We start from the raw sequence: 27568 nt of genomic DNA, 5'->3' as shown, positions 1-27568 counted from the left end.
TGCGCTCCTAACACCTGTGTGTAAGCTAACTGGGGAAGTGTAGTTTAGTCAGATAGCTGTATGGATCTGTGCTAAACTGGTAGTCTACATCTGTAGTTTATGAAGCATGTGACAAATAACTTTAACATGCTTCGTGGATAGTAAGTTACTATTTTATTTGAAGGATTCTTTCTCGCTGATGTTTCAAAAGTCGTATCGCAAGTGATGGTTATTTAAGTTTCTGAACGTTAAAAAAACACGTTGGGATTGTTGTTCACATTAGCCAGTCGTTACCAAAATCAAATGTTATTTGTCACATACACATGGTTAGCAGATGTTACTGCGAGTGTAGCGAAATGCTTGTGCTTCTAGTTCCGACAATGCAGTAATAACCAACGAGTAATCTAACCTATCAATTCCACAACTACTACCTTATACACACAAGTGTAAAGGGATAAAGAATATGTACAAAAAGATATATGAATGAGTGATGGTACAGAACGGCATAGGCAAGATGCAGTAGATGGTATCGAGTACAGTATATACATATGAGATGAGTAATGTAGGGTATGTAAACAAAAGTGGCATAGTTTCAAGTGGCTAGTGATACATTTTTGATCAATTTCCATTGTTAAAGTGAGCTGGAGTTGAGTCAGTATGTTCGCAGCAGCCACTCAATGCTAGTGGTGCTCAATGCTAGTGGTGGCTGTTTAACAGTCTGGTGGCCTTGAGATAGAAGCTGTTTTTCAATCTCTCGGTCCCTGCTTTGATGCACCTGTACTGACCTCGCCTTCTGGATGATAGTGGCGTGAACAGGCAGTGGCTCGGGTGGTTGTTGTCCTTGATGATCTTTATGGCCTTCCTGTGACATCGGGTGGTGTAGGTGTCCTGGGCCCTGTATCCACGAAGCATGTTAAAATGTTTTGTCACATGCTTCGTAAACAACAGATGTAGACTAACAGTGAAATGCTTTCTAACGAGCACTTCCCAACAATGAAGAGAGAAAAATAATAACACAAGGAATTAAAACACAATGAGTAACGATAACTTGGTTGTATACACGGGGTACCAGTACCTAGTCAATGATAACTTGGCTATATACACGGGGTACCAGTACCTAGTCAATGATAACTTGGCTATATACACGGGGTACCAGTACCTAGTCAATGATAACGTGGTTATATACACAGGGTACCAGTACCTAGTCAATGATAATGTGGCTATATACAGGGGGTACCAGTACACAGTCAATGATAACGTGGCTATATACACGGGGTACCAGTACCGAGTCAATGATAACGTGGCTATATACACAGGGTACCAGTACCTAGTCAATGATAACGTGGCTATATACACAGGGTACCAGTACCTAGTCAACGATAACGTGGCTATATACACGGGGTACCAGTACCGAGTCAATGATAACGTGGCTATATACACGGGGTACCAGTACCTAGTCAATGATAACGTGGCTATATACAGGGGGTACCAGTACACGGTCAATGATAACGTGGCTATATACACGGGGTACCAGTACCTAGTCAATGATAACGTGGCTATATACACAGGGTACCAGTACAGAGTCAATGATAACGTGGCTATATACACGGTGTACCAGTACAATGATAACTTGGCTATATACACGGGGTACCAGTACAATGATAACTTGGTTATATACACGGGGTACCAGTACAGAGTCAATGATAACTTGGCTATATACACGGGGTACCAGTACCGAGTCAATGATAACTTGGCTATATACAGGGGACACCAGTACAATGTGCAGGGGTACGAGGTAATGGAGGTAGATGTGTACATATAGGTAGGGATAAAGTGAGTTGGCAACAGGATAAAGTGAGTTGGCAACAGGATAAAGTGAGTTGGCAACAGGATAAAGTGAGTTGGCAACAGGATAAAGTGAGTTGGCAACAGGATAAAGTGAGTTGGCAACAGGATAAAGTGAGTTGGCAACAGGATGAAGTGAGTTGGCAACAGGATGAAGTGAGTTGGCAACAGGATGAAGTGAGTTGGCAACAGGATGAAGTGAGTTGGCAACAGGATGAAGTGAGTTGGCAACAGGATGAAGTGAGTTGGCAACAGGATAGATAATAAACATTAACAGCAGCGTATGTGATTAGTCAAACTAGTTAGTGTAAAAATGGTCAATACGGATAGTCTGTGTTCTATTATTTAACTATTGATCAGTCTGATGACTTGGTTAACTATTTAACTAACTATTGATCAGTCTGATGACTTGGTTAACTGTTTAACTAACTATTTATCAGTCTGATGGCTTGGGGGTAGAAGCTGTTCAGGGTCCTGTTGGTTCCAGACTTGGTGCATCGGTACCGCTTGCCGTGCGGTAGCAGAGAGAACTGTCTGTGACTTGGGTGGCTGGATTCTGACAATTTATTTTACATCTCAGAGTAGGTGTGCTGATTTAGGATCTGTTCATTATAATCTAGGACCAGGTCCTCCTGTCTGCTATAATCATGTTCATTATAATCTAGGATCAGGTCCTCCTGTCCGTTATAATCATGTTCATTATGATCTAGGATCAGGTTCTCCTGTCCGCTATAATCATGTTCATTATGATCTAGGATCAGGTCCTCCTGTCTGCTATAATCATGTTCATTATAATCTAGGATCAGGTCCTCCTGTCCGTTATAATCATGTTCATTATGATCTAAGATCAGGTCCTCCTCTCCGTTTATAATCATGTTCATTATGATCTAGGATCAGGTCCTCCTGTTCATTATGATCAAAAAGGTTAAACGGATCCTAGATCGGCGCTCTGAGACGCTTGGTGGATACGGGCCCTGGTCAAAAGTGGTGCGAAAGAGTGTCATCTCTGGTGCAGCCAGCGTTTATCATAGTGACAGGAACGGTTACTTCTGAGACTGCTGAGTGGAATGGCCACCTGTTCCATCTTTCATTGTGTTTGGACTTTCATCCATGGGCTCATACAGCAGTAATGATGGTGCTGGTTTCTCTGTGCTTCGTTGGCTGTATAACCAGAACACTGGCTCTGGTCGAGCTAACACCGTATGCTTTCTGGTGGAAGACTAACGCTCTCCACTCTTCCTCTCTCCTCCTCCTCTCTCCCCTCTCATGTTTCCCCCTCTCTCTCTGTCTCCACCCCCTCCAGGAGGATATGAAGCTGCAGGAGGGTTCAGTGATGATACTTTTGGTTGGAAGTCGTTGGGGCAAGAGTTGAGGATCAACGATGCGACCGCCGATTTGAACACTTTTCAGCAGCATGGAAACCGTGCTTTAGCTTCTAAGGACATGAGGAAATCCCACGGTGAGAATACAGTCTACACCAGGGGGCTGTCGTCAAACCTCTCCCCAGACTTAATAATACACCTGATTCACCTAGTCAAGGTCTTGATGACTAGTTGACCAGTTGAATCAGGTGCTGTGGATCAAATCCCTGGGACGTCTGGGGGTTCTGAGGATGGGTTTGGAAACCACTACTTGGTTCTCTTAGATATAATGGCAACATTGTTGAATGCTTTTTCTGATCACCATTTTATCTCTCCATTCCCCTCTTTCAATCTCTTTCTCCATCTCTCTTTACATCCCGCCCACTCTCCCTCTTTCAATCTCTTTCTCCACCTCTCTTTACATCCCGCCCACTCTCCCTCTTTCAATCTCTTCCTCCTTCTCTCTTTACATCCCGCCCACTCTCCCTCTTTCAATCTCTTCCTCCTTCTCTCTTTACATCCCGCCCACTCTCCCTCTTTCAATCTCTTTCTCCTTCTCTCTTTACATCCCGCCCACTCTCCCTCTTTCAATCTCTTCCTCCTTCTCTCTTTACATCCCGCCCACTCTCCCTCTCTCTGTCCCCCCCACCCCCCCCTTACAGACAGAGGGATGTCTCACTCTGATGAGTCTCGCCTGTCTAACCTCCTGCGCCGTGTGTCCCGTGAGGAGGACAGGGACCGCCGGCTGGCCACCGTCAGACAGCTCCGGGAGTTCATCACTCACTCTGACAACAAAGTGGTGAGGTCATCAATCGTATCTACAGTTGAAGTCGGAAGTTTACATACACTTAGGTTGGAGTTATTAAAACTCTTTTTTCAACCACTCCACAAATGTCTTAACAAACTATAGTTTTGGCAAGTTGGTTAGGACATCTACTTTGTGCATGACACAAGTAATTTTTCCAACAATTGTTAACATACATATTATTTCTCTTATAATTCACTGTCTCACAATTCCAGTGGGTCAGAAGTTTACATACACTAAGTTGACTGTGCCTTTTAAACAGCTTGGAAAATTCCAGAAAATGATGTTATGGCTTTAGAAGCTTCTGATAGGCTAATTGACATCATTTGAGTCAATTGGAGGTGTACCTGTGGATGTATTTCAAGGCCTACCTTCAAACTCAGTGCCTCTTTGCTTGACAACATGGAAAATCAAAAGAAATCAGCCAAGAAAAATTGTAGACTTCCACAAGTCTGGTTCATCCTTGGGAGCAATTTCCAAACGCCTGAAGGTACCACGTTCATCTGTACAAACAATAGTACGCAAGTATAAACACCATGGGACCACGCAGCCGCCATACCGCTCAGGAAGGAGACGCGTTATGTCTCCTAGAGATGAACGTACTTTGGTGCGAAAAGTGCAAATCAATCCCAGAACAACAGCATAAAGGACCTTGTGAAGATGCTGGAGGAAACAGGTACAAAAGTATCTATATCCACAGTAAAACGAGTCCTATATCAACATAACCTGAAAGGCCGCTCTGCAAGGAAGAAGCCACTGCTCCAAAACCACCATTAAAAAAACAGACTACGGTTTGCAACTGCACATGGGGACAAAGATCGTACTTTTTGGAGAAATGTCCTCTGGTCTGATGAAACAAAAATAGAACTGTTTGGCCATAATGACCATCGTTACGTTTGGAGGAAAAATGGGGAGGCTTGCAAGCTGGATAACACCATCCTAACCGTGAAGCACGGGGGTGGCAGCATCATGTTGTGGGGGTGCTTTGCTGCAAGAGAGACTGGTGCACTTCACAAAATAGATGGCATCATGAGAGGGGAAAATTACGTGGATATATTGAAGCAACATCTCAAGACATCAGTTGGAAAGTTAAAGCTTGGTCGTAAATGGGTCTTCCAAATGGACAATGACCCCAAGCATACTTCCAAAGTTGTAGGAAAATTGCTTAAGGACAACAAAGTCAAGGTATTGGAGTGGCCATCACAAAGCCCTGACCTTAATCCAATAGTACATTTGTGGGCAGAACTGAAAAAGCGTGTGCGAGCAAGGAGGCCTACAAACCTGACTCAGTTACACCAACTCTGTCAGGAGGAATGGGCCAGAATTCACACAACTTATTGTGGGAAGCTTGTGGAAGGCTACTCGATACGTTTGACCCAAGTTAAACAATTTAAAGGCAATGCTACCAAATACTAATTGAGTGTATGTAAACTTCTGACCCACTGGGAATGTGATGAATGAAATAAATAATTCTACTATTATTCTGACATTTCACATTCTTAACATGAAGTGGTGATCCTAACTGACCGAAGACAGGGAATTTTTACTAGGATTAAATGTCAGGAATTGTGAAATACTGAGTTAATGTATTTGGCTAAGGTGTATGTAAACTTCCGTCTTCTATCTATCTGGGTAGTTCATCACTCACTCTGACAACATCAGTGGTGAGGTTGATCTGTCTGATCAGTCAGTCAATTGATTGACCCCATTAACCCTGGGAGGTCTTAACCCAGGGAGGTCTTAACCCAGGGAGGTCTTAACCCAGGGAGGTCTTAACCCAGGGAGGACTTAACCCAGGGAGGACTTAACCCAGGGAGGACTTAACCCAGGGAGGACTTAACCCAGGGAGGACTTAACCCAGGGAGGTCTTAACCCAGGGAGGTCTTAACCCAGGGAGGTCTTAACCCAGGGAGGTCTTAACCCAGGGAGGTCTTAACCCAGGGAGGTCTTAACCCAGGGAGGACTTAACCCAGGGAGGACTTAACCCAGGGAGGACTTAACCCAGGGAGGACTTAACCCAGGGAGGACTTAACCCAGGGAGGACTTAACCCAGGGAGGACTGAGTAGTGCACTACTGTAGGCCCTGAGTAGTGCACTACTGTAGGCCCTGAGTAGTGCACTACTGTAGGCCCTGAGTAGTGCACTACTGTAGGCCCTGAGTAGTGCACTACTGTAGGCCCTGAGTAGTGCACTACTGTAGGCCCTGAGTAGTGCACTACTGTAGGCCCTGAGTAGTGCACTACTGTAGGCCCTGAGTAGTGCACTATAAAATGAATTTTAGACTGGAGGAGTTGTATTAACAGGGTAGTGGTGGTGCCGCTCCACTGTAGAAATGTGTTTTCTCCCCGTTTGACACTGATTGTGTTCCGCTCTCTCGCCCTCCCCCTTCTCTCTCTCGCCCTCCCCCTTCTCTCTCTCGCCCTCCCCCTTCTCTCTCTCGCCCTTCTTGCCCCCTCCTTCTCGCCCTCCTTCTCGCCCTCCCTCTCTCCCACCAGGCCCTGGTGAAACAGTTGGATACGATCCTCAGTACCCTGAATGATATTTTGAATGAAAGGTAAGAGGAAGTTCCCAATCAGAGCCAAAGAGTCTCCATCTGAAATGGCACCCTGTTCCCTGTATAGTACAGTACTTCTGACCAGGTCATGTCTCTGGTCTTAATGTCTCTGGCCTTGAGGTCTCTGGCCTTGAGGTCTCTGGCCTTGAGGTCTCTGGCCTTGAGGTCTCTGGCCTTGAGGTCTCTGGCCTTGAGGTCTCTGGCCTTGAGGTCTCTGGCCTTGAGGTCTCTGGCCTTGAGGTCTCTGGCCTTGAGGTCTCTGGCCTTGAGGTCTCTGGCCTTGAGGTCTCTGGCCTTGAGGTCTCTGGCCTTGAGGTCTCTGGCCTTGAGGTCTCTGGCCTTGAGGTCTCTGGCCTTGAGGTCTCTGGCCTTGAGGTCTCTGGCCTTGAGGTCTCTGGCCTTGAGGTCTCTGGCCTTGAGGTCTCTGGCCTTGAGGTCTCTGGCCTTCGTGTCTCTGGCCTTCGTGTCTCTGGCCTTCGTGTCTCTGGCCTTCGTGTCTCTGGCCTTCGTGTCTCTGGCCTTGAGGTCTCTGGCCTTCGTGTCTCTGGCCTTCGTGTCTCTGGCCTTGAGGTCTCTGGCCTTGAGGTCTCTGGCCTTGAGGTCTCTGGCCTTGAGGTCTCTGGCCTTGAGGTCTCTGGCCTTGAGGTCTCTGGCCTTGAGGTCTCTGGCCTTGAGGTCTCTGGCCTTGAGGTCTCTGGCCTTGAGGTCTCTGGCCTTGAGGTCTCTCTCCATAGTCTACAGCAGGGATGGGCAACAACAGTTGTTTTTTAGGAACTCAGTCAGGTTCTCAACTTACTGTTGAGAGTTAGAATAATACAAACACAAGGTGCAGTTTAGAAATGTGTTTGTGCTGTAGATCAATGCGCCCATGTCAGCAAAAATAGTTTTGATTGGTAAGTTAGTGTAATGGCCAGCTATCTAAACGTGTAGTTAACATGGTTGAATTACCGACTGGCATGGGCCCCATTTGATCATCAGTTATCATATTAAAAACTGGAAATAGGGAGTTTCTGTATTTCAGGACCTGCATCTAATTTATCATCTAACAGGCCAAACTGATCCCTCCTCATCCAGAGAAATGAGACGGTTATTGTTCTGCTGATCGGTGCCTAATGATCATATACATGTCTGTTTCCAACGTATGGACGATTCTCCATATCTCTAACTTTATTATTGGGGCTCCCGAGTGGCGCAGCGGTCTAAGGCCCTGCATCTCAGTGCTTGAGGCGTCACTACAGACACCCTGGTTCGATTCCAGGCTGTATCACAACCGGCTGTGATTGAGAGTCCCGTACAGCGGTGCACAATTGGCCCAGTATCGTCCGGGTTAGGGTTCGACCAGGGTAGGCCGTCATTGTAATTAAGAATTTGTTCTTATCTGACTTGCCTAGTTAAATAAATGAATGAATAAATGTTGTTGTGTGATTTAAAGATCCATACAAAGCATTTCAAACAGTCAGGAATAATCTAATGAATTCAGGGCTTGTGTAATTATACCGAGGTTAAATTACAAGCCTTCCACAACCACAAGACCCTCTAATCATTTCATGATTTTTTAAAAAATAGTTTAACCTGCTTTTCTGCATTAAGACTTGAAATCCAGATCAGTGATGTCAATGAAAAATGCCCTTTTTAGTAAATAATTCTAAGCAGAAGCATAATGCACATTCACTAATAATGACCAACTTCTGGTAGCAGACATTATAGACAATTACCACAGATCTCATCAACGATCTCTGCAGCATAAGCCCACATGCTAGTGAGTAGCCAGCATATCTTTATATGTCTAGCCAACATGGATCTATTAGCTTGTTAACAAGCTATAACAGAATACACCCTCCTGTCTGTCTCCAACTGTTCTGGATACACCCTCCTGTCTGTCTCCAGCTGTTCTGAATACACCCTCCTGTCTGTCTCCACCCTCCTGTCTGTCTCCAACTGTTCTGGATACACCCTCCTGTCTGTCTCCAGCTGTTCTGAATACACCCTCCTGTCTGTCTCCACCCTCCTGTCTGTCTCCAACTGTTCTGGATACACCCTCCTGTCTGTCTCCAGCTGTTCTGGATACACCCTCCTGTCTGTCTCCAACTGTTCTGGATACACCCTCCTGTCTGTCTCCAACTGTTCTGGATACACCCTCCTGTCTGTCTCCAGCTGTTCTGGATACACCCTCCTGTCTGTCTCCAACTGTTCTGGATACACCCTCCTGTCTGTCTCCAACTGTTCTGGATACACCCTCCTGTCTGTCTCCAACTGTTCTGGATACACCCTCCTGTCTGTCTCCAGCTGTTCTGGATACACCCTCCTGTCTGTCTCCAGCTGTTCTGGATACACCCTCCTGTCTGTCTCCACCCTCCTGTCTGTCTCCAACTGTTCTGGATACACCCTCCTGTCTGTCTCCACCCTCCTGTCTGTCTCCAGCTGTTCTGGATACACCCTCCTGTCTGTCTCCACCCTCCTGTCTGTCTCCAGCTGTTCTGTCTCCAGCTGTTCTGTCTCCACCCTCCTGTCTGTCTCCAACTGTTTAACAGCCTGGTCACTTCCTTTTGATGTTGAAATCAAGTGGCCAACCTGGATAAGATGTTTATCTCTCAGAATGAGAACCAGTTGCCAATTCCTTATGTAATTGTGTTTTATGCTCATTGCACATTTATGTAACACAGACTAGACAGCTAGTATAACAGTCTGGCTAAGATGCTGCTAGTGGTGTAATATAACACAGACTAGACAGCTAGTATAACAGACTAGACGGCTAGTATAACAGACTAGACGGCTAGTATAACAGACTAGACGGCTGGTATAACAGACTAGACGGCTGGTATAACAGACTAGACGGCTGGTATAACAGACTAGACGGCTGGTATAACAGACTAGACGGCTGGTATAACAGACTAGACGGCTGGTATAACAGACTAGACGGCTGGTATAACAGACTAGACGGCTGGAATAACAGACTAGGCGGCTGGAATAACAGACTAGGCGGCTGGAATAACAGACTAGGCGGCCGGTATAACAGACTAGGCGGCCGGTATAACAGACTAGGCGGCCGGTATAACAGACTAGGCGGCCGGTATAACAGACTAGGCGGCCGGTATAACAGACTAGGCGGCCGGTATAACAGACTAGGCGGCCGGTATAACAGACTAGGCGGCCGGTATAACAGACTAGGCGGCCGGTATAACAGACTAGGCGGCCGGTATAACAGACTAGGCGGCCGGTATAACAGACTAGGCGGCCGGTATAACAGACTAGGCGGCCGGTATAACAGACTAGGCGGCCGGTATAACAGACTAGGCGGCCGGTATAACAGACTAGGCGGCCGGTATAACAGTCTGGTTAAGATGCTGCTAGTGGTATTATATAACAATTTGATATATCGCCCAGCCTTCATTTCTAGAGACCGTGTTTAGATGGGTGTTACATGGCAACCAGCCTTCGTTTCTAGAGACCGTGTTTAGATGGGTGTTACATGGAAACCAGCCTTCGTTTCTAGAGACCGTGTTTAGATGGGTGTTACATGGAAACCAGCCTTCGTTTCTAGAGACCGTGTTTAGATGGGTGTTACATGGCAACCAGCCTTCTTTTCTAGAGACCGTGTTTAGATGGGTGTTACATGGAAACCAGCCTTCGTTTCTAGAGACCGTGTTTAGATGGGTGTTAAATGGAAACCAGCCTTCATTTCTAGAGACCGTGTCTAGATGGGTGTTACATGGAAACCAGCCTTCGTTTCTAGAGACCGTGTCTAGATGGGTGTTACATGGAAACCAGCCTTCGTTTCTAGAGACCGTGTCTAGATGGGTGTTACATGGAAACCAGCCTTCGTTTCTAGAGACCGTGTTTAGATGGGTGTTAAATGGAAACCAGCCATCCAGACAATGTAGACTTTTTTAGATGTTTTTGGGATCTTTGTCAGGTTGTGTGTTGGTTTGTACTGACTCTCTCCTCTCGCCCCTGTCTCTCCTCTCGCCCCTGTCTCTCCTCTCGCCCCTGTCTCTCCTCTCTCCCCTGTAGCAGTAAGATGCTGTCAGAGCTGCGTCAGGAAGCAGCGGTGTGCCTGGGTCTGCTGTGCACCGCTCTGAGCTATGAAGCAGAGCGCATCTTCAAGTGGATGTTTGTCAAGTTCAGCTCCAGCACCCGGGACGAGGTCAGGCTGCTCTACCTGGTGGCAGCGTACCGAGCCCTGGAGGCAGCCGGAGAGAGGAAGGCCTTCTCACCTGTCATGCAGGTAAGAGGAACCAGGGCTCCATTCATAGTGTCTCACAGTAGGAGGGCTGACTTGGGATCAGTTTGACCTTTTAGATCACAATGAATAACATGACATTGACGAGAGAGGGGGGGGGGGGGGGCTGATCCTAGATCAGCACTCGTACCCTGATATGTTTTTGTTATAAGGCCCAGGGTAGTTGTTAGGGACGGTTACGTTGAGAGAGGGGTTGGGTGGGTAACTGACTGTGGCGTCCATGTTTTGTGTCAGCTGGTGATGAGTAGCCTGCAGTCCATCCTGGAGAACCTGGACACGCCGGAGCTGCTGTGTCAGAGCGTCCGCTGCATCCTGCAGGTGGCCCGCTGCTACCCACATGTCTTCAGCACCAACTTCAGAGTGAGTGGCAACACACACACACACACACACACCCACACAACACACCCACACAACACACGCCCACACAACACACAACACACGCCCACACAACACACATACTCGTGCGCCAACTTCAGACGTCAAATGTGAGCATCTGGTGGTGTTTTCTTTCTCCTACTGCCTGGCTCGCTCCCTCTTTCACTACCTTGTCTCCTACTGCCTGGCTCGCTCCCTCTTTCACTACTTCGTCTCCTACTGCCTGGCTCGTTCCCCCTTTCACTACCTCGTCTCCTACTGCTTGGCTTGCTCCCTCTTTCACTACTTCGTCTCCTACTGCCTGGCGTGCTCCCTCTTTCACTACCTTGTCTCCTACTGCCTGTCTCTCTGTCTCGTCTCCTACTGCCTGGCTCGCTCTCTCTCTCTCTCTCTACCTCGTCTCCTACTGCCTGGCTCGCTCTCTCTGTCTCTCTCTACCTCGTCTCCTACTGCCTGGCTCGCTCCCTCTGTCTCTCTCTACCTCGTCTCCTACTGCCTGGCTCGCTCCCTCTGTCTGTCTCTACTAGCAGGTCTTCTTAATGTCCCCCAGAGTGTCTACAGTGAAGTATGTGTGGTTGTGTTGACCTTGCCTGTTGTGTGTGATAGGATACGGTGGATATCTTGGTGGGCTGGCACATTGACCACACACAGAAACAGTCTCTGACTCAGCAGGTCTCAGGTCAGTACACATGTTTTCCATCTTCCTCTTAGTATAGAATATAATCAGAATTTAGTGGGGTTGGACAGATTGCTGCAAGTCTGTAGTTGACATCAGTGTATGTTTTACACCAGGGGTGTCACGGGGGATCCAATCAGGCCCGCACGGGTGGTTTTGAGTTAAACTCCATATACTTTAAATGGACTAAAACCAAATGGGAACTGTGTAGAAATGATTATGGACCTATATTCATACAGTTTGACAGTCAAGGAGCATCAAATTCCCAACGCTATCAATAGCAGAGTCATTTTCTGGAAATTGACTGGGGGGGTGGGGGGGGTGGTGTAAAGATTCAGTGCGGCCATCCGAACCTCTTTGAAGACCGAATACAGCTACCGGGACAAAATGAGTTGGACACCTCTGGTTTTACACCAGTCAATTGTATGTGTGTGAACTGTGTGCAGGCTGGCTGCAGAGTCTGGAGCAGTTCTGGGTAGCAGACCTGACCTTCTCCACCACGCTGTTGGGACAGTTTCTAGAGGACATGGAGGCCTACGCAGAGGTCAGTAACACCACTACACACACACACTGAGGCCAGTTTATTAGGGACACCCATCTAGTACCTGGTCCCTCCTTTGCCTCAAGAACAGCCTGAATTCTTCGGGGCATGGATTCTTCGGGTCATCTCCTCTGACTTCGTGGTGGGGGTTTCTCCTCTGACTTCGTGGTGGGGGTTTCTCCTCTGACGTCGTGGTGGGGGTTTCTCCTCTGACGTCGTGGTGGGGGTTTCTCCTCTGACGTCGTGGTGGGGGTTTCTCCTCTGACGTCGTGGTGGGGGTTTCTCCTCTGACTTCGTGGTGGGGGTTTCTCCTCTGACTTCGTGGTGGGGGTTTCTCCTCTGACGTCGTGGTGGGGGTTTCTCCTCTGACGTCGTGGTGGGGGTTTCTCCTCTGACGTCGTGGTGGGGGTTTCTCCTCTGACGTCGTGGTGGGGGTTTCTCCTCTGACGTCGTGGTGGGGGTTTCTCCTCTGACGTCGTGGTGGGGGTTTCTCCTCTGACGTCGTGGTGGGGGTTTCTCCTCTGACGTCGTGGTGGGGGTTTCTCCTCTGACGTCGTGGTGGGGGTTTCTCCTCTGACGTCGTGGTGGGGGTTTCTCCTCTGACGTCGTGGTGAGGGTTTCTCCTCTGACGTCGTGGTAGGGTTTCTCCTCTGACGTCGTGGTAGGGTTTCTCCTCTGACTTCGTGGTAGGGGCTTCTCCTCTGACTTCGTGGTGGGGGTTTCTCCTCTGACTTCGTGGTGGGGGTTTCTCCTCTGACTTCGTTCGTGGTAAGGGGTTTCTCCTCTGACTTCGTTCGTGGTAAGGGGTTTCTCCTCTGACTTCGTTCGTGGTAAGGGGTTTCTCCTCTGACTTCGTTCGTGGTAAGGGGTTTCTCCTCTGACTTCGTTCGTGGTAAGGGGTTTCTCCTCTGACTTCGTTTGTGGTAAGGGGTTTCTCCTCTGACTTCGTTTGTGGTAAGGGGTTTCTCCTCTGACTTCGTTTGTGGTAAGGGGTTTCTCCTCTGACTTCGTTTGTGGTGGGGGTTTCTCCTCTGACTTCGTTTGTGGTGGGGGTTTCTCCTCTGACTTCGTTTGTGGTGGGGGTTTCTCCTCTGACTTCGTTTGTGGTGGGGGTTTCTCCTCTGACTTCGTTCGTGGTGGGGGTTTCTCCTCTGACGTCGTGGTGGGGTTTCTCCTTCTACATGCTCTGTCAACTGTAAAACATTTTTATATAGACAGGCGTGTTTCTTTCTAAATCATGTCCAAACTATTGAATTTGCCACCGGTGGACTCCAATGAAGTTGTAGTGACATCAAGGATGATCAATGGAAATGTATTTAATCCATTAAGAATTCAGGCTTTAACACAGCAACATGTAGAATAAGTCAAGGGGTTTTACACAGCAACATGTAGAATAAGTCAAGGGGTTTAACACCGCAACATGTAGAATAAGTCAAGGGGTTTAACACAGCAACATGTAGAATAAGTCAAGGGGTTTAACACAGCAACATGTAGAATAAGTCAAGGGGTTTAACACAGCAACATGTAGAATAAGTCAAGGGGTTTTACACAGCAACATGTAGAATAAGTCAAGGGGTTTAACACAGCAACATGTAGAATAAGTCAAGGGGTTTAACACCGCATGTAGAATAAGGCAAGGGGTTTAACACCGCATGTAGAATAAGTCAAGGGGTTTAACACAGCAACATGTAGAATAAGTCAAGGGGTTTAACACAGCAACATGTAGAATAAGGCAAGGGGTTTAACACAGCAACATGTAGAATAAGTCAAGGGGTTTAACACAGCAACATGTAGAATAAGTCAAGGGGTCTGAATACTTTGTTGCTAGTTATGGAACATGTTGGTGTCACTGACTTATTGTATTCCATTTGAAATGTCATGAACAAACCTGTCTGTCCCACGTTGTCTCCAGGACCTGGGTCACGTGGGTTCTGGCGAGGCGGTCGACGAGGACATCCCTCCACCCACGGTGTCTCTGCCCAAACTGGCCGCCCTGCTGAGGGTGTTCAGCACCGTGGTACGCTGCATCGGACAGCGCTTCAACCCCGTTAGAGGACCGCCCATCACACAGGCATACGTCTCTGATGTAAGGAGAGACACACACACACACGCCCATCACACAGGCATACGTCTCTGATGTAAGGAGAGACACACACACACACACACCCATCACACAGGCATACGTCTCTGATGTAAGGAGAGACACACACACACACGCCCATCACACAGGCATACGTCTCTGATGTAAGGAGAGACACACACACGCCCATCACACAGGCATACGTCTCTGATGTAAGGAGACACACACACACACACGCCCATCACACAGGCATACGTCTCTGATGTAAGGAGAGACACACACACGCCCATCACACAGGCATACGTCTCTGATGTAAGGAGACACACACACACACACGCCCATCACACAGGCATACGTCTCTGATGTAAGGAGAGACACACACACGCCCATCACACAGGCATACGTCTCTGATGTAAGGAGACACACACACACACACACACACACACACACACACACACACACACACACACACACACACACACACACACACAGGCATACGTCTCTGATGTAAGGAGAGACACACACACACTCATCACACAGGCATACGTCTCTGATGTAAGGAGACACACACACACACACACACACACACACACACACACACACACACACACACACACACACACCACACACACACCACACAGGCATACGTCTCTGATGTAAGGAGAGACACACACACACACACACACACATACACACAGGCATATGTCTCTGATGTAAGGAGAGACACACACACACACACACACACACACCCATCACACAGGCATACGTCTCTGATGTAAGGAGAGACACACACACACACACACACACACACACACACACACACACACACACACCATACACCATACGTCTCTGATGTAAGGAGAGACACACACACACACGCCCATCACACAGGCATACGTCTCTGATGTAAGGAGAGACACACACACACACACCATACACCATACAGGCCTACGTCTCTGATGTAAGGAGAGACACACTCACCATACACCATACAGGCATACGTCTCTGATGTAAGGAGAGACACACACACACACACACACACCATACACCATACGTCTCTGATTTAAGGAGAGACACACACACACACCATACGTCTCTGATTTAAGGAGAGACACACACACCATACACCATACGTCTCTGATGTAAGGAGAGACACACACACCATACACCATACAGGCATACGTCTCTGATGTAAGGAGAGACACACATACCCATCACACAGACATACGTCTCTGATGTAAGGAGAGACACACATACCCATCACACAGGCATACGTCTCTGATGTAAGGAGAGACACACCCACCCATCACACAGACATACGTCTCTGATGTAAGGAGAGACACACATACCCATCACACAGGCATACGTCTCTGATGTAAGGCGAGATGGGGAGAAAGACACACACAGGCTCTCGTAATTAACCAGGCATATGTCACAGATATAATTTGTTCCCAACACAACCTCCTCCCTCTCTCCTTCCTCCCTCTACTTCCGCCCTTTCCCCAGGTTTTGAACCGGGTGTTGGCGTGCGTGTCGACGGCCAAGCAGGTGTTGTTCTCTGAGCCGGTGTTGACGGCGGGGAACGAGTGTGTGTGTGTCCTGCTGGTGAGCTTGGAGCCGTCCGCACAGCTGACCGACACGGTCATCACCTACGGCCTGGACCAGCTGGATGCCTGCCGGGCCTGTGGCCCAGAGTACAGCCTGGCCGTCCTCAGCCTCGTCACATTGGTAAGAACTGGGTCTAGTACTGGATTGCATACGGCTGAGAGACGTTTTATACATACGGCTGAGAGACGTTTTATACATACGGCTGAGAGACGTTTTATACATACGGCTGAGAGACGTTTTATACATACGGCTGAGAGACGTTTTATACATACGGCTGAGAGACGTTTTATACATACGGCTGAGAGACGTTTTATACATACGGCTGAGAGACGTTTTATACATACGGCTGAGAGACGTTTTATACATACGGCTGAGAGACGTTTTATGCACACGGCTGAGAGACGTTTTATGCACACGGCTGAGAGACGTTTTATGCACACGGCTGAGAGACGTTTTATACACACGGCTGAGAGACGTTTTATACACACGGCTGAGAGACGTTTTATGCACACGGCTGAGAGACGTTTTATGCATACGGCTGAGAGACGTTTTATGCATACGGCTGAGAGACGTTTTATGCATACGGCTGAGAGACGTTTTATGCATACGGCTGAGAGACGTTTTATGCATACGGCTGAGAGACGTTTTGTGCATACGGCCGAGAGACGTTTTGTGCATACGGCCGAGAGACGTTTTGTGCATACGGCCGAGAGACGTTTTGTGCATACGGCCGAGAGACGTTTTGTGCATACGGCCGAGAGACGTTTTGTGCATACGGCCGAGAGACGTTTTGTGCATACGGCCGAGAGACGTTTTGTGCATACGGCCGAGAGACGTTTTGTGCATACGGCCGAGAGACGTTTTGTGCATACGGCCGAGAGCTGTTTTAATCCGGTTCGGAAGAATGTTTCCGCAAACAGCAAATTTCAGGTCTTGTGAGCAGAAACTTGAATGTTGTGTCAATGTAGACCTACATTCTGAAACATGTTGACAATTTTATTCATGTCTGCCCGAATGCAGAGAACTGGTTGGTCATTCAACGTTTTGCCTCTCCTCCTAATAATAACTCCATATTGATTATCTGCTTCTAATGGTCTCTCTCTCTCTCTCTGTATTGTAGATTGTGGACCAGATCAACACTAAGCTTCCAGCTTGGTTTGTGGAGAAGCTGCTGGCCCCGACATCACAGCTCCTGGAACTACGCTTCAACAGGGACAGAGAGGTGACTGTGTTTGTCAGGGATGTGACAAATGGAAACATTTTCTTCACTTTTAAACTGCCGTTTTCAGTTAAAACGATAAGAAAAATGTGTAAAATTCGATGTGTTCACAATTCAGAATATGCTCCTATTGGGGTTGCGGTGCTCCTATTGGGGTTGCGGTGCTCCTATTGGGGTTGCGGTGCTCCTATTGGGGTTGCGGTGCTCCTATTGGGGTTGCGGTGCTCCTATTGGGGTTGCGGTGCTCCTATTGGGGTTGCGGTGCTCCTATTGGGGTTGCGGTGCTCCTATTGGGGTTGCGGTGCTCCTATTGGGGTTGCGGTGCTCCTTTTGGGGTTGCGGTGCTCCTTTTGGGGTTGCGGTGCTCCTATTGGGGTCAATAAAGTTCCATCTACCACCGCCATAGGCTGAATCTCAAACCCAACACTTGCCCCCTAAGCCCTTTATCGAGTGGCCACTTGCTGTTGTGTTCGATAGTGATCATTTGAGTCTGTTTTCTGTAAGGGGGAAGTTGTAGCTGCTCTGTTTTCTGTAAGGGGGAAGTTGTAGCTGCTCTGTTTTCTGTAAGGGGGAAGTTGTAGCTGCTCTGTTTTCTGTAAGGGGGAAGTTGTAGCTGCTCTGTTTTCTGTAAGGGGGAAGTTGTAGCTGCTCTGTTTTCTGTAAGGGGGGAGTTGTAGCTGCTCTGTTTTCTGTAAGGGGGGAGTTGTAGCTGCTCTGTTTTCTGTAAGGGGGGAGTTGTAGCTGCTCTGTTTTCTGTAAGGGGGGAGTTGTAGCTGCTCTGTTTTCTGTAAGGGGGGAGTTGTAGCTGCTCTGTTTTCTGTAAGGGGGGAGTTGTAGCTGCTCTGTTTTCTGTAAGGGGGAGTTGTAGCTGCTCTGTTTTCTGTAAGGGGGGGGTTGTAGCTGCTCTGTTTTCTGTAAGGGGGGGGTTGTAGCTGCTCTGTTTTCTGTAAGGGGGGGGTTGTAGCTGCTCTGTTTTCTGTAAGGGGGGAGTTGTAGCTGCTCTGTTTTCTGTAAGGGGGGAGTTGTGTGTTTGCTGCTTTCTATAATCCTCTTAGCGTGACCATTCTATTGGTTTAGTCTTCAATCTGAAAGGTTGAATGGAAACCATTAAGACATGTTTTTACTGGGTGTTTCTGTCTGTTTGTCTCTGTGTGTGTCTGTATCCGTGTGTCTTCACTGACCCCCTCTGCTCTCTCTCTCTCTCTCTCTCTATCTCTCTCTATATCTCTATCTCTCTCTATATCTCTATCTCTATATCTCTCTCTATATCTCTATATCTCTCTCTATATCTATATCTCTATATCTCTCTGTGTGTCTGTATCCGTGTCTTCACTGACCCCCTCTGCTCTCTCTCTCTCTATATCTCTATCTCTCTCTATATCTCTATCTCCCTCTATATCTCTATCTCTATATCTCTCTCTATATCTCTATATCTCTCTCTATATCTATATCTCTATATCTCTCTGTGTGTCTGTATCCGTGTCTTCACTGACCCCCTCTGCTCTCTCGCTCTCGCTCTCGCTCTCTCTCTCTCTCTCTCTCTCTTCTCTCTCTCTCTTTCTCCTCTCTCCTCTCTCTCTCTTCTCTCTCTCTTCTCTCTCTCTTCTCTCTCTTTTCTTTCTCTCTTCTCTCTCTCTTCTCTCTCTCTTCTCTCTCTCTTCTCTCTCTCTTCTCTCTCTCTTCTCTCTCTCTTCTCTCTCTCTTCTCTCTCTCTTCTCTCTCTCTTCTCTCTCTCTTCTCTCTCTCTTCTCTCTCCAGGTGATGTCAGCAGCCCTGGGTGTGTACCAGTCTGTTTTGAGCCTAAAGAACATTCCCATTCTGGAAGCAGCGTATAAACTGGTTCTGGGAGAGATGGCCTGTGCCCTGTCCAGCCTTCTGGCCCCCCTGAACCCCTCCCCGACCCCTGGTACCCCCTCCCCGACCCCTCCACCCTTTCCCGGCATCCAGCACCCTGTCTTCGCCCCCCTCACCCTCACCCCAGAGAGGGCAGAGTTCACCCTCATCTTCAACCTGTCGGCCCTCACCACCATCGGCAACACCAAGAACTCACTCATAGGGGTATGTCGGAGTACAACACACACACTGCACTACCATCAGCAACACCAAGTAACTTGACTGAACTGTAACTTAAAATGTACCTCTGCCCCCCCCCCCCCTCTCTCTGCCCCCCCAACCTCCCTCTGCCCCCCCCCCCCCCCCCCCCCCCCCTCATATCCCCCTCTCTGTAGATGTGGGCTCTGTCTCCGACGGTGTTTGCGTTGTTGAGTCAGAACCTGATGTTGGTCCACTCTGACCTGGCCGTCTACCACCCTGCTGTACAATATGCAGTGTTATATACCCTGTACTCACACTGTACCAGGTAACGCACTCTACCACCCTGCTGTACAATATGCTGTGTTATATACCCTGTACTCACACTGTACCAGGTAACACACACTACCACCCTGCTGTACAATATGCTGTGTTATATACCCTGTACTCACACTGTACCAGGTAACACACTGTACAATATGCTGTGTTATATACCCTGTACTCACACTGTACCAGGTAACAGTCAGTTTATACTAAACTTTGATCCTTCCTTTTTTTAAAACATAGTTCACCACATTCTAATTGGTCTTCTCTTTCAATCCTCTGTCTCTCTCTCGTCGTCTCTCTCCCTCTGTTTTTCAGACATGATCACTTCATCTCGTCCAGCCTGTCCTCCTCCTCCCCTTCTCTCTTTGACGGGGCGGTCATCAGCACGGTAACCACGGCAACCAGGAAACACTTCAGCACTCTGCTGTCCCTGCTGGGAGCCCTGCTGAGGAAGGAGCAGCTCTACACTGAGGCCAGGTACACACACACACACACACACACACACACACACACACACACACACACACACACACACACACACACACACACACACACACACACTATACATGTCACAAAGGTGTAGTTGAACGATAACTGTGGTGGAATTATTGTAATCAAAAGGAGAGACTTTTACATTTCTTCAAAACAATCCAACCTGTATTATTGAATTAGTGCAGTAATGGAGTTTGTCAGTGACCCTCCCGTAGGTGATTCGTTGAGAGCCCAACGAGGGGATTTGAGACGCAGCATTTTATAGTTCATCCTCCTGGATGTTCATGACAAACAACAGATGTATGGAATGGGTCACGAGGTTAGGATTCGTATGAAAGATACTCATAATTCTCAGCAGACAGTATCTACTGTAAAGACTGTTCTAATTGTGTCTGGACCAGGGTCTGGCCCCCCAACTCCATACTGGAGCCCTCTCCCCCTGGGACCCCAACTCCATACTGGAGCCCCCTGGGACCCCAACTCCATACTGGAGCCCTCTCCCCCTGAGACCCCAACTCCATACTGGAGCCCTCTCCCCCTGGGACCCCAACTCCATACTGGAGCCCTCTCCCCCTGGGACCCCAACTCCATACTGGAGCCCTCTCCCCCTGGGACCCCAACCCCATACTGGAGCCCTCTCCCCCTGGGACCCCAACCCCATACTGGAGCCCTCTCCCCCTGGCACCCCAACTCCATACTGGAGCCCTCTCCCCCTGGCACCCCAACTCCATACTGGAGCCCTCTCCCCCTGGGACCCCAACTCCATACTGGAGCCCTCTCCCCCTGATACCCCAACTCCATACTGGAGCCCTCTCCCCCTGATACCCTATCTCCCCCTGGGACCCCAACCCCATACTGGAGCCCTCTCCCCCTGAGACCCCAACTCCATACTGGAGCCCTCTCCCCCTGGGACCCCAACTCCATACTGGAGCCCCCTGGGACCCCAACTCCATACTGGAGCCCTCTCCCCCTGGGACCCCAACTCCATACTGGAGCCCTCTCCCCCTGGGACCCCAACTCCATACTGGAGCCCTCTCCCCCTGGGACCCCAACTCCATACTGGAGCCCTCTCCCCCTGGGACCCCAACTCCATACTGGAGCCCCCTGGGACCCCAACCCCATACTGGAGCCCCCTGGGACCCCAACTCCATACTGGAGCCCCCTGGGACCCCAACTCCATACTGGAGCCCTCTCCCCCTGGGACCCCAACTCCATACTGGAGCCCTCTCCCCCTGATACCCCAACTCCATACTGGAGCCCTCTCCCCCTGGTACCCCATCTCCCCCTGGGACCCCAACCCCATACTGGAGCCCTCTCCCCCTGGGACCCTAACTCCATACTGGAGCCCTCTCCCCCTGATACCCCAACCTCATACTGGAGCCCTCTCCCCCTGGTACCCCATCTCCCCCTGGGACCCCAACCCCATACTGGAGCCCTCTCCCCCTGGTACCCCATCTCCCCCTGGGACCCCAACTCCATACTGGAGCCCTCTCCCCCTGGGACCCCAACTCCATACTGGAGCCCTCTCCCCCTGGGACCCCAACTCCATACTGGAGCCCTCTCCCCCTGGGACCCCAACTCCATACTGGAGCCCTCTCCCCCTGGGACCCCAACTCCATACTGGAGCCCTCTCCCCCTGGGACCCCAACTCCATACTGGAGCCCTCTCCCCCTGGGACCCCAACTCCATACTGGAGCCCTCTCCCCCTGGGACCCCAACTCCATACTGGAGCCCTCTCCCCCTGGGACCCCAACTCCATACTGGAGCCCTCTCCCCCTGGTACCCCAACTCCATACTGGAGCCCTCTCCCCCTGGTACCCCAACTCCATACTGGAGCCCTCTCCCCCTGGGACCCCAACTCCATACTGGAGCCTTCTCCCCCTGGTACCCCAACTCCATACTGGAGCCCTCTCCCCCTGGCCCCCCAACTCCATACTGGAGCCCTCTCCCCCTGGTACCCCAACTCCATTCTGGAGCCTTCTCCCCCTGGGACCCCAACTCCATACTGGAGCCTTCTCCCCCTGGGACCCCAACTCCATACTGGAGCCCTCTCCCCCTGGCCCCCCAGTACAGAAACATTACCTCAGGCTCTGGAATGTGGTATCACTCAAAGACATGGTACATCTCCTGTCAGTGTTAAATCTCCCAGAGGCCCATCCTCAGTAGAACACACACAGATGACCGTGTTCTCAGAACCCTCTATTCTGTTGCATAAAACAAACATTTGATGCTATGACAGTATTATAACACAATATTTTAATTTCTCCACCATATAACCTAACCTAGTTTGTGTGTCTGCTCCAAACAGGAAGCTGTTGTTGACGTGGTCTCTGGAGATGTGCCTGATGATGAAGAGGTCTGATACCTACACCCCTCTCTTCTCCCTGCCCTCCTTCCACAAGTTCTGCAAGGGTCTGCTCCACAACGGTAAATACTGTGGAACTATAGAGAGGGTCTGTTCCACAACGGTAAATACTGTGGAACTATAGAGAGGGTCTGTTCCACAACGGTAAATACTGTGGAACTATAGAGAGGGTCTGTTCCACAACGGTAAATACTGTGGAACTATAGAGAGGGTCTGCTCCACAACGGTAAATACTGTGGAACTATAGAGGGTCTGCTCCACAACGGTAAATACTGTGGAACTATAGAGGGTCTGTTCCACAACGGTAAATACTGTGGAACTATAGAGAGGGTCTGTTCCACAACGGTAAATACTGTGGAACTATAGAGGGTCTGTTCCACAACGGTAAATACTGTGGAACTATAGAGAGGGTCTGTTCCACAATGGTAAATACTGTGGAACTATAGAGAGGGTCTGTTCCACAACGGTAAATACTGTGGAACTATAGAGAGGGTCTGTTCCACAACGGTAAATACTGTGGAACTATAGAGAGGGTCTGTTCCACAACGGTAAATACTGTGGAACTATAGAGAGGGTCTGTTCCACAACGGTAAATACTGTGGAACTATAGAGAGGGTCTGTTCCACAACGGTAAATACTGTGGAACTATAGAGAGGGTCTGTTCCACAACGGTAAATACTGTGGAACTATGGAGAGGGTCTGTTCCACAACGGTAAATACTGTGGAACTATAGAGAGGGTCTGTTCCACAACGGTAAATACTGTTTAACTATGGAGAGGGTCTGTTCCACAACGGTAAATACTGTGGAACTATAGAGAGGGTCTGTTCCACAACGGTAAATACTGTTTAACTATGGAGAGGGTCTGTTCCACAACGGTAAATACTGTGGAACTATAGAGAGGGTCTGTTCCACAACGGTAAATACTGTGGAACTATAGAGAGGGTCTGTTCCACAACGGTAAATACTGTGGAACTATAGAGAGGGTCTGTTCCACAACGGTAAATACTGTGGAACTATAGAGAGGGTCTGTTCCACAACGGTAAATACTGTGGAACTATAGAGGGTCTGTTCCACAACGGTAAATACTGTGGAACTATAGAGAGGGTCTGTTCCACAACGGTAAATACTGTGGAACTATAGAGGGTCTGTTCCACAACGGTAAATACTGTGGAACTATAGAGAGGGTCTGTTCCACAACGGTAAATACTGTGGAACTATAGAGAGGGTCTGTTCCACAACGGTAAATACTGTGGAACTATAGAGAGGGTCTGTTCCACAACGGTAAATACTATGGAGAGGGTAATAATCACAAGTCTTCTTTGGGGTTGTAAAAATCTGGTAACTTAAATTCCCAGGTGTTCCAGAAATTCTAGATGAATGATTCCTCCTGATTCTGGGGAAATTCCAACCAGGATTTTTGGAAAACCTGATTCCTACTGTGTGTGTGTGTGTGTGTGTGTGTGTGTGTGTGTGTGTGTGTGTGTGTGTGTGTGTGTGTGTGTTGACCCTGCTCTCTGTCGGTCTGCAGCCCTGAATGAGGACCCAGTCATCTGCCTCCAGACCTGCAACAGCCTTCAGGTCATCTCCTCCTCACTCAACACAGAGCTGCTGCAGAGGTAACGCACACACACCTACAACAACCCCTTCTACACAAAAGCATAAACCCAAAGGTGTGTGTAACGTTGTCTCTGTCCTGTGCCTCCCAGGTGTGTGGATATTTGTCGTGTCCAGCTAGTGCACTCTGCGGTGAGGGTGAGGCAGGCGTACGGCAAGCTACTGAGGACAATCCCTCTGGACGTGACTCTCAGGTCAGCACACAACACAGACCGAACACACTCCTCTATCCACAATTACTGACTGTGACTCCTCTAAGGCCGGGACCCTGTCAGTGACTGACTGTGACTCCTCTAAGGCCGGGACTCTGTCAGTGACTGACTGACTCCTCTAAGGCCGGGACCCTGTCAGTGACTGACTGACTGGGACTCCTCTAAGGCCGGGACCCTGTCAGTGACTGACTGACTGGGACTCCTCTAAGGCCGGGACTCTGTCAGTGACTGACTGGGACTCCTCTAAGGCCGGGACCCTGTCAGTGACTGACTGACTGGGACTCCTCTAAGGCCGGGACCCTGTCAGTGACTGACTGGGACTCCTCTAAGGCCGGGACCCTGTCAGTGACTGACTGACTGGGACTCCTCTAAGGCCGGGACCCTGTCAGTGACTGACTGACTGGGACTCCTCTAAGGCCGGGACCCTGTCAGTGACTGACTGACTGGGACTCCTCTAAGGCCGGGACCCTGTCAGTGACTGACTGACTGACTCCTCTAAGGCCGGGACCCTGTCAGTGACTGACTGACTGACTCCTCTAAGGCCGGGACCCTGTCAGTGACTGACTGACTGACTCCTCTAAGGCCGGGACCCTGTCAGTGACTGACTGGGACTCCTCTAAGGCCGGGACCCTGTCAGTGACTGACTGACTGAGTCCTCTAAGGCCGGGACCCTGTCAGTGACTGACTGACTGAGTCCTCTAAGGCCGGGACCCTGTCAGTGACTGACTGACTGAGTCCTCTAAGGCCGGGACCCTGTCAGTGACTGACTGACTGAGTCCTCTAAGGCCGGGACCCTGTCAGTGACTGACTGACTGAGTCCTCTAAGGCCGGGACCCTGTCAGTGACTGACTGACTGAGTCCTCTAAGGCCGGGACCCTGTCAGTGACTGACTGACTGAGTCCTCTAAGGCCGGGACCCTGTCAGTGACTGACTGACTGAGTCCTCTAAGGCCGGGACCCTGTCAGTGACTGACTGACTGAGTCCTCTAAGGCCGGGACCCTGTCAGTGACTGACTGACTGAGTCCTCTAAGGCCGGGACCCTGTCAGTGACTGACTGACTGAGTCCTCTAAGGCCGGGACCCTGTCAGTGACTGACTGACTGAGTCCTCTAAGGCCGGGACCCTGTCAGTGACTGACTGACTGAGTCCTCTAAGGCCGGGACCCTGTCAGTGACTGACTGACTGAGTCCTCTAAGGCCGGGACCCTGTCAGTGACTGACTGACTGAGTCCTCTAAGGCCGGGACCCTGTCAGTGACTGACTGACTGAGTCCTCTAAGGCCGGGACTCTGTCAGTGACTGACTGACTGGGACTTCCGATCTCCTCCCCTTCATCTACACTGATTGAAGTGGATTTAACAAGTGACATCGATAAGGGATCACCTGGATTTTCCTGTCATGGAATGCGTAGGTGTTCCTGTTGTCCAGAAACGGACTGGTACCCAGGCTACAGACATCTCTGTTGTCCAGAAACGGACTGGTACCCAGGCTACAGACATCTCTGTTGTCCACAAACGGACTGGTACCCAGGCTACAGACATCTCTGTTGTCCACAAACGGACCGGTACCCAGGCTACAGACATCTCTGTTGTCCACAAACGGACCGGTACCCAGGCTACAGACATCTCTGTTGTCAAGAAACGGACCGGTACCCAGGCTACAGACATCTCTGTTGTCCACAAACGGACCGGTACCCGGGCTACAGACATCTCTGTTGTCCACAAACGGACCGGTACCCGGGCTACAGACATCTCTGTTGTCCACAAACGGACCGGTGCCCGGGCTACAGACATCTCTGTTGTCCACAAACGGACCGGTGCCCGGGCTACAGACATCTCTGTTGTCCACAAACGGACTGGTGCCCGGGCTACAGACATCTCTGTTGTCCACAAACGGACTGGTGCCCGGGCTACAGACATCTCTGTTGTCCACAAACGGACTGGTGCCCGGGCTACAGACATCTCTGTTGTCCACAAACGGACTGGTGCCCGGGCTACAGACATCTCTGTTGTCCACAAACGGACTGGTGCCCGGGCTACAGACATCTCTGTTGTCCACAAACGGACTGGTGCCCGGGCTACAGACATCTCTGTTGTCCACAAACGGACTGGTACCCGGGCTACAGACATCTCTGTTGTCCACAAACGGACTGGTACCCGGGCTACAGACATCTCTGTTGTCCACAAACGGACTGGTACCCGGGCTACAGACATCTCTGTTGTCCACAAACGGACTGGTACCCGGGCTACAGACATCTCTGTTGTCCACAAACGGACTGGTACCCGGGCTACAGACATCTCTGTTGTCCACAAACGGACTGGTACCCGGGCTACAGACATCTCTGTTGTCCACAAACGGACTGGTACCCGGGCTACAGACATCTCTGTTGTCCACAAACGGACTGGTACCCGGGCTACAGACATCTCTGTTGTCCACAAACGGACTGGTACCCGGGCTACAGACATCTCTGTTGTCCACAAACGGACTGGTACCCGGGCTACAGACATCTCTGTTGTCCACAAACGGACTGGTACCCGGGCTACAGACATCTCTGTTGTCCACAAACGGACTGGTACCCGGGCTACAGACATCTCTGTTGTCCACAAACGGACTGGTACCCGGGCTACAGACATCTCTGTTGTCCACAAACGGACTGGTACCCGGGCTACAGACATCTCTGTTGTCCACAAACGGACTGGTACCCGGCCTACAGACATCTCTGTTGTCCACAAACGGACTGGTACCCGGGCTACAGACATCTCTGTTGTCCACAAACGGACTGGTACCCGGGCTACAGACATCTCTGTTGTCCACAAACGGACTGGTACCCGGGCTACAGACATCTCTGTTGTCCACAAACGGACTGGTACCCGGGCTACAGACATCTCTGTTGTCCACAAACGGACTGGTACCCGGGCTACAGACATCTCTGTTGTCCACAAACGGACTGGTACCCGGGCTACAGACATCTCTGTTGTCCACAAACGGACTGGTACCCGGGCTACAGACATCTCTGTTGTCCACAAACGGACTGGTACCCGGGCTACAGACATCTCTGTTGTCCACAAACGGACTGGTACCCGGGCTACAGACATCTCTGTTGTCCATCATACATCAACAGATGACTCCCATTTGAAAAACCATAATTTCAATCTGTAATTTTCAGACAATGTGTCTGACTTTGTTGTCTGTCTACCTCCCTGCAGTGACCTTAATGTGTGTGTGACCTTGCAGTAACCTTAATGT

At 49.7% G+C, this 27568-nt stretch overlaps 1 protein-coding gene across 3 annotated transcripts in view; it reads left to right on the top strand.

Annotated features, from left to right (window-relative positions):
* The window catches only part of smg1 (SMG1 nonsense mediated mRNA decay associated PI3K related kinase), a 128851-nt gene that overhangs the window by 3689 nt on the left and 97594 nt on the right, over positions 1-27568 (top strand). For all 3 annotated transcript variants that reach the window (XM_055898133.1, XM_055898126.1, XM_055898117.1), the window contains exons 3-18: positions 3128-3283; positions 3848-3984; positions 6486-6544; positions 10556-10769; positions 11019-11144; positions 11766-11838; positions 12282-12379; positions 14289-14462; positions 15963-16184; positions 17185-17286; positions 19042-19341; positions 19512-19642; positions 19957-20118; positions 22442-22560; positions 24028-24115; positions 24206-24307. In XM_055898133.1, the coding sequence (XP_055754108.1) occupies positions 3128-3283; positions 3848-3984; positions 6486-6544; positions 10556-10769; positions 11019-11144; positions 11766-11838; positions 12282-12379; positions 14289-14462; positions 15963-16184; positions 17185-17286; positions 19042-19341; positions 19512-19642; positions 19957-20118; positions 22442-22560; positions 24028-24115; positions 24206-24307 (2263 nt within the window). The remainder of the gene's footprint in view (positions 1-3127; positions 3284-3847; positions 3985-6485; positions 6545-10555; positions 10770-11018; positions 11145-11765; positions 11839-12281; positions 12380-14288; positions 14463-15962; positions 16185-17184; positions 17287-19041; positions 19342-19511; positions 19643-19956; positions 20119-22441; positions 22561-24027; positions 24116-24205; positions 24308-27568) is intronic.

The sequence above is a fragment of the Salvelinus fontinalis genome, chromosome 2 (genome assembly GCF_029448725.1).
Source record: "Salvelinus fontinalis isolate EN_2023a chromosome 2, ASM2944872v1, whole genome shotgun sequence".
Lineage (NCBI taxonomy): Eukaryota > Metazoa > Chordata > Actinopteri > Salmoniformes > Salmonidae > Salvelinus > Salvelinus fontinalis.
The sequence above is the reverse complement of the archived record's forward strand: the minus strand, read 5'-3'. Positions and strand labels throughout refer to the sequence as shown.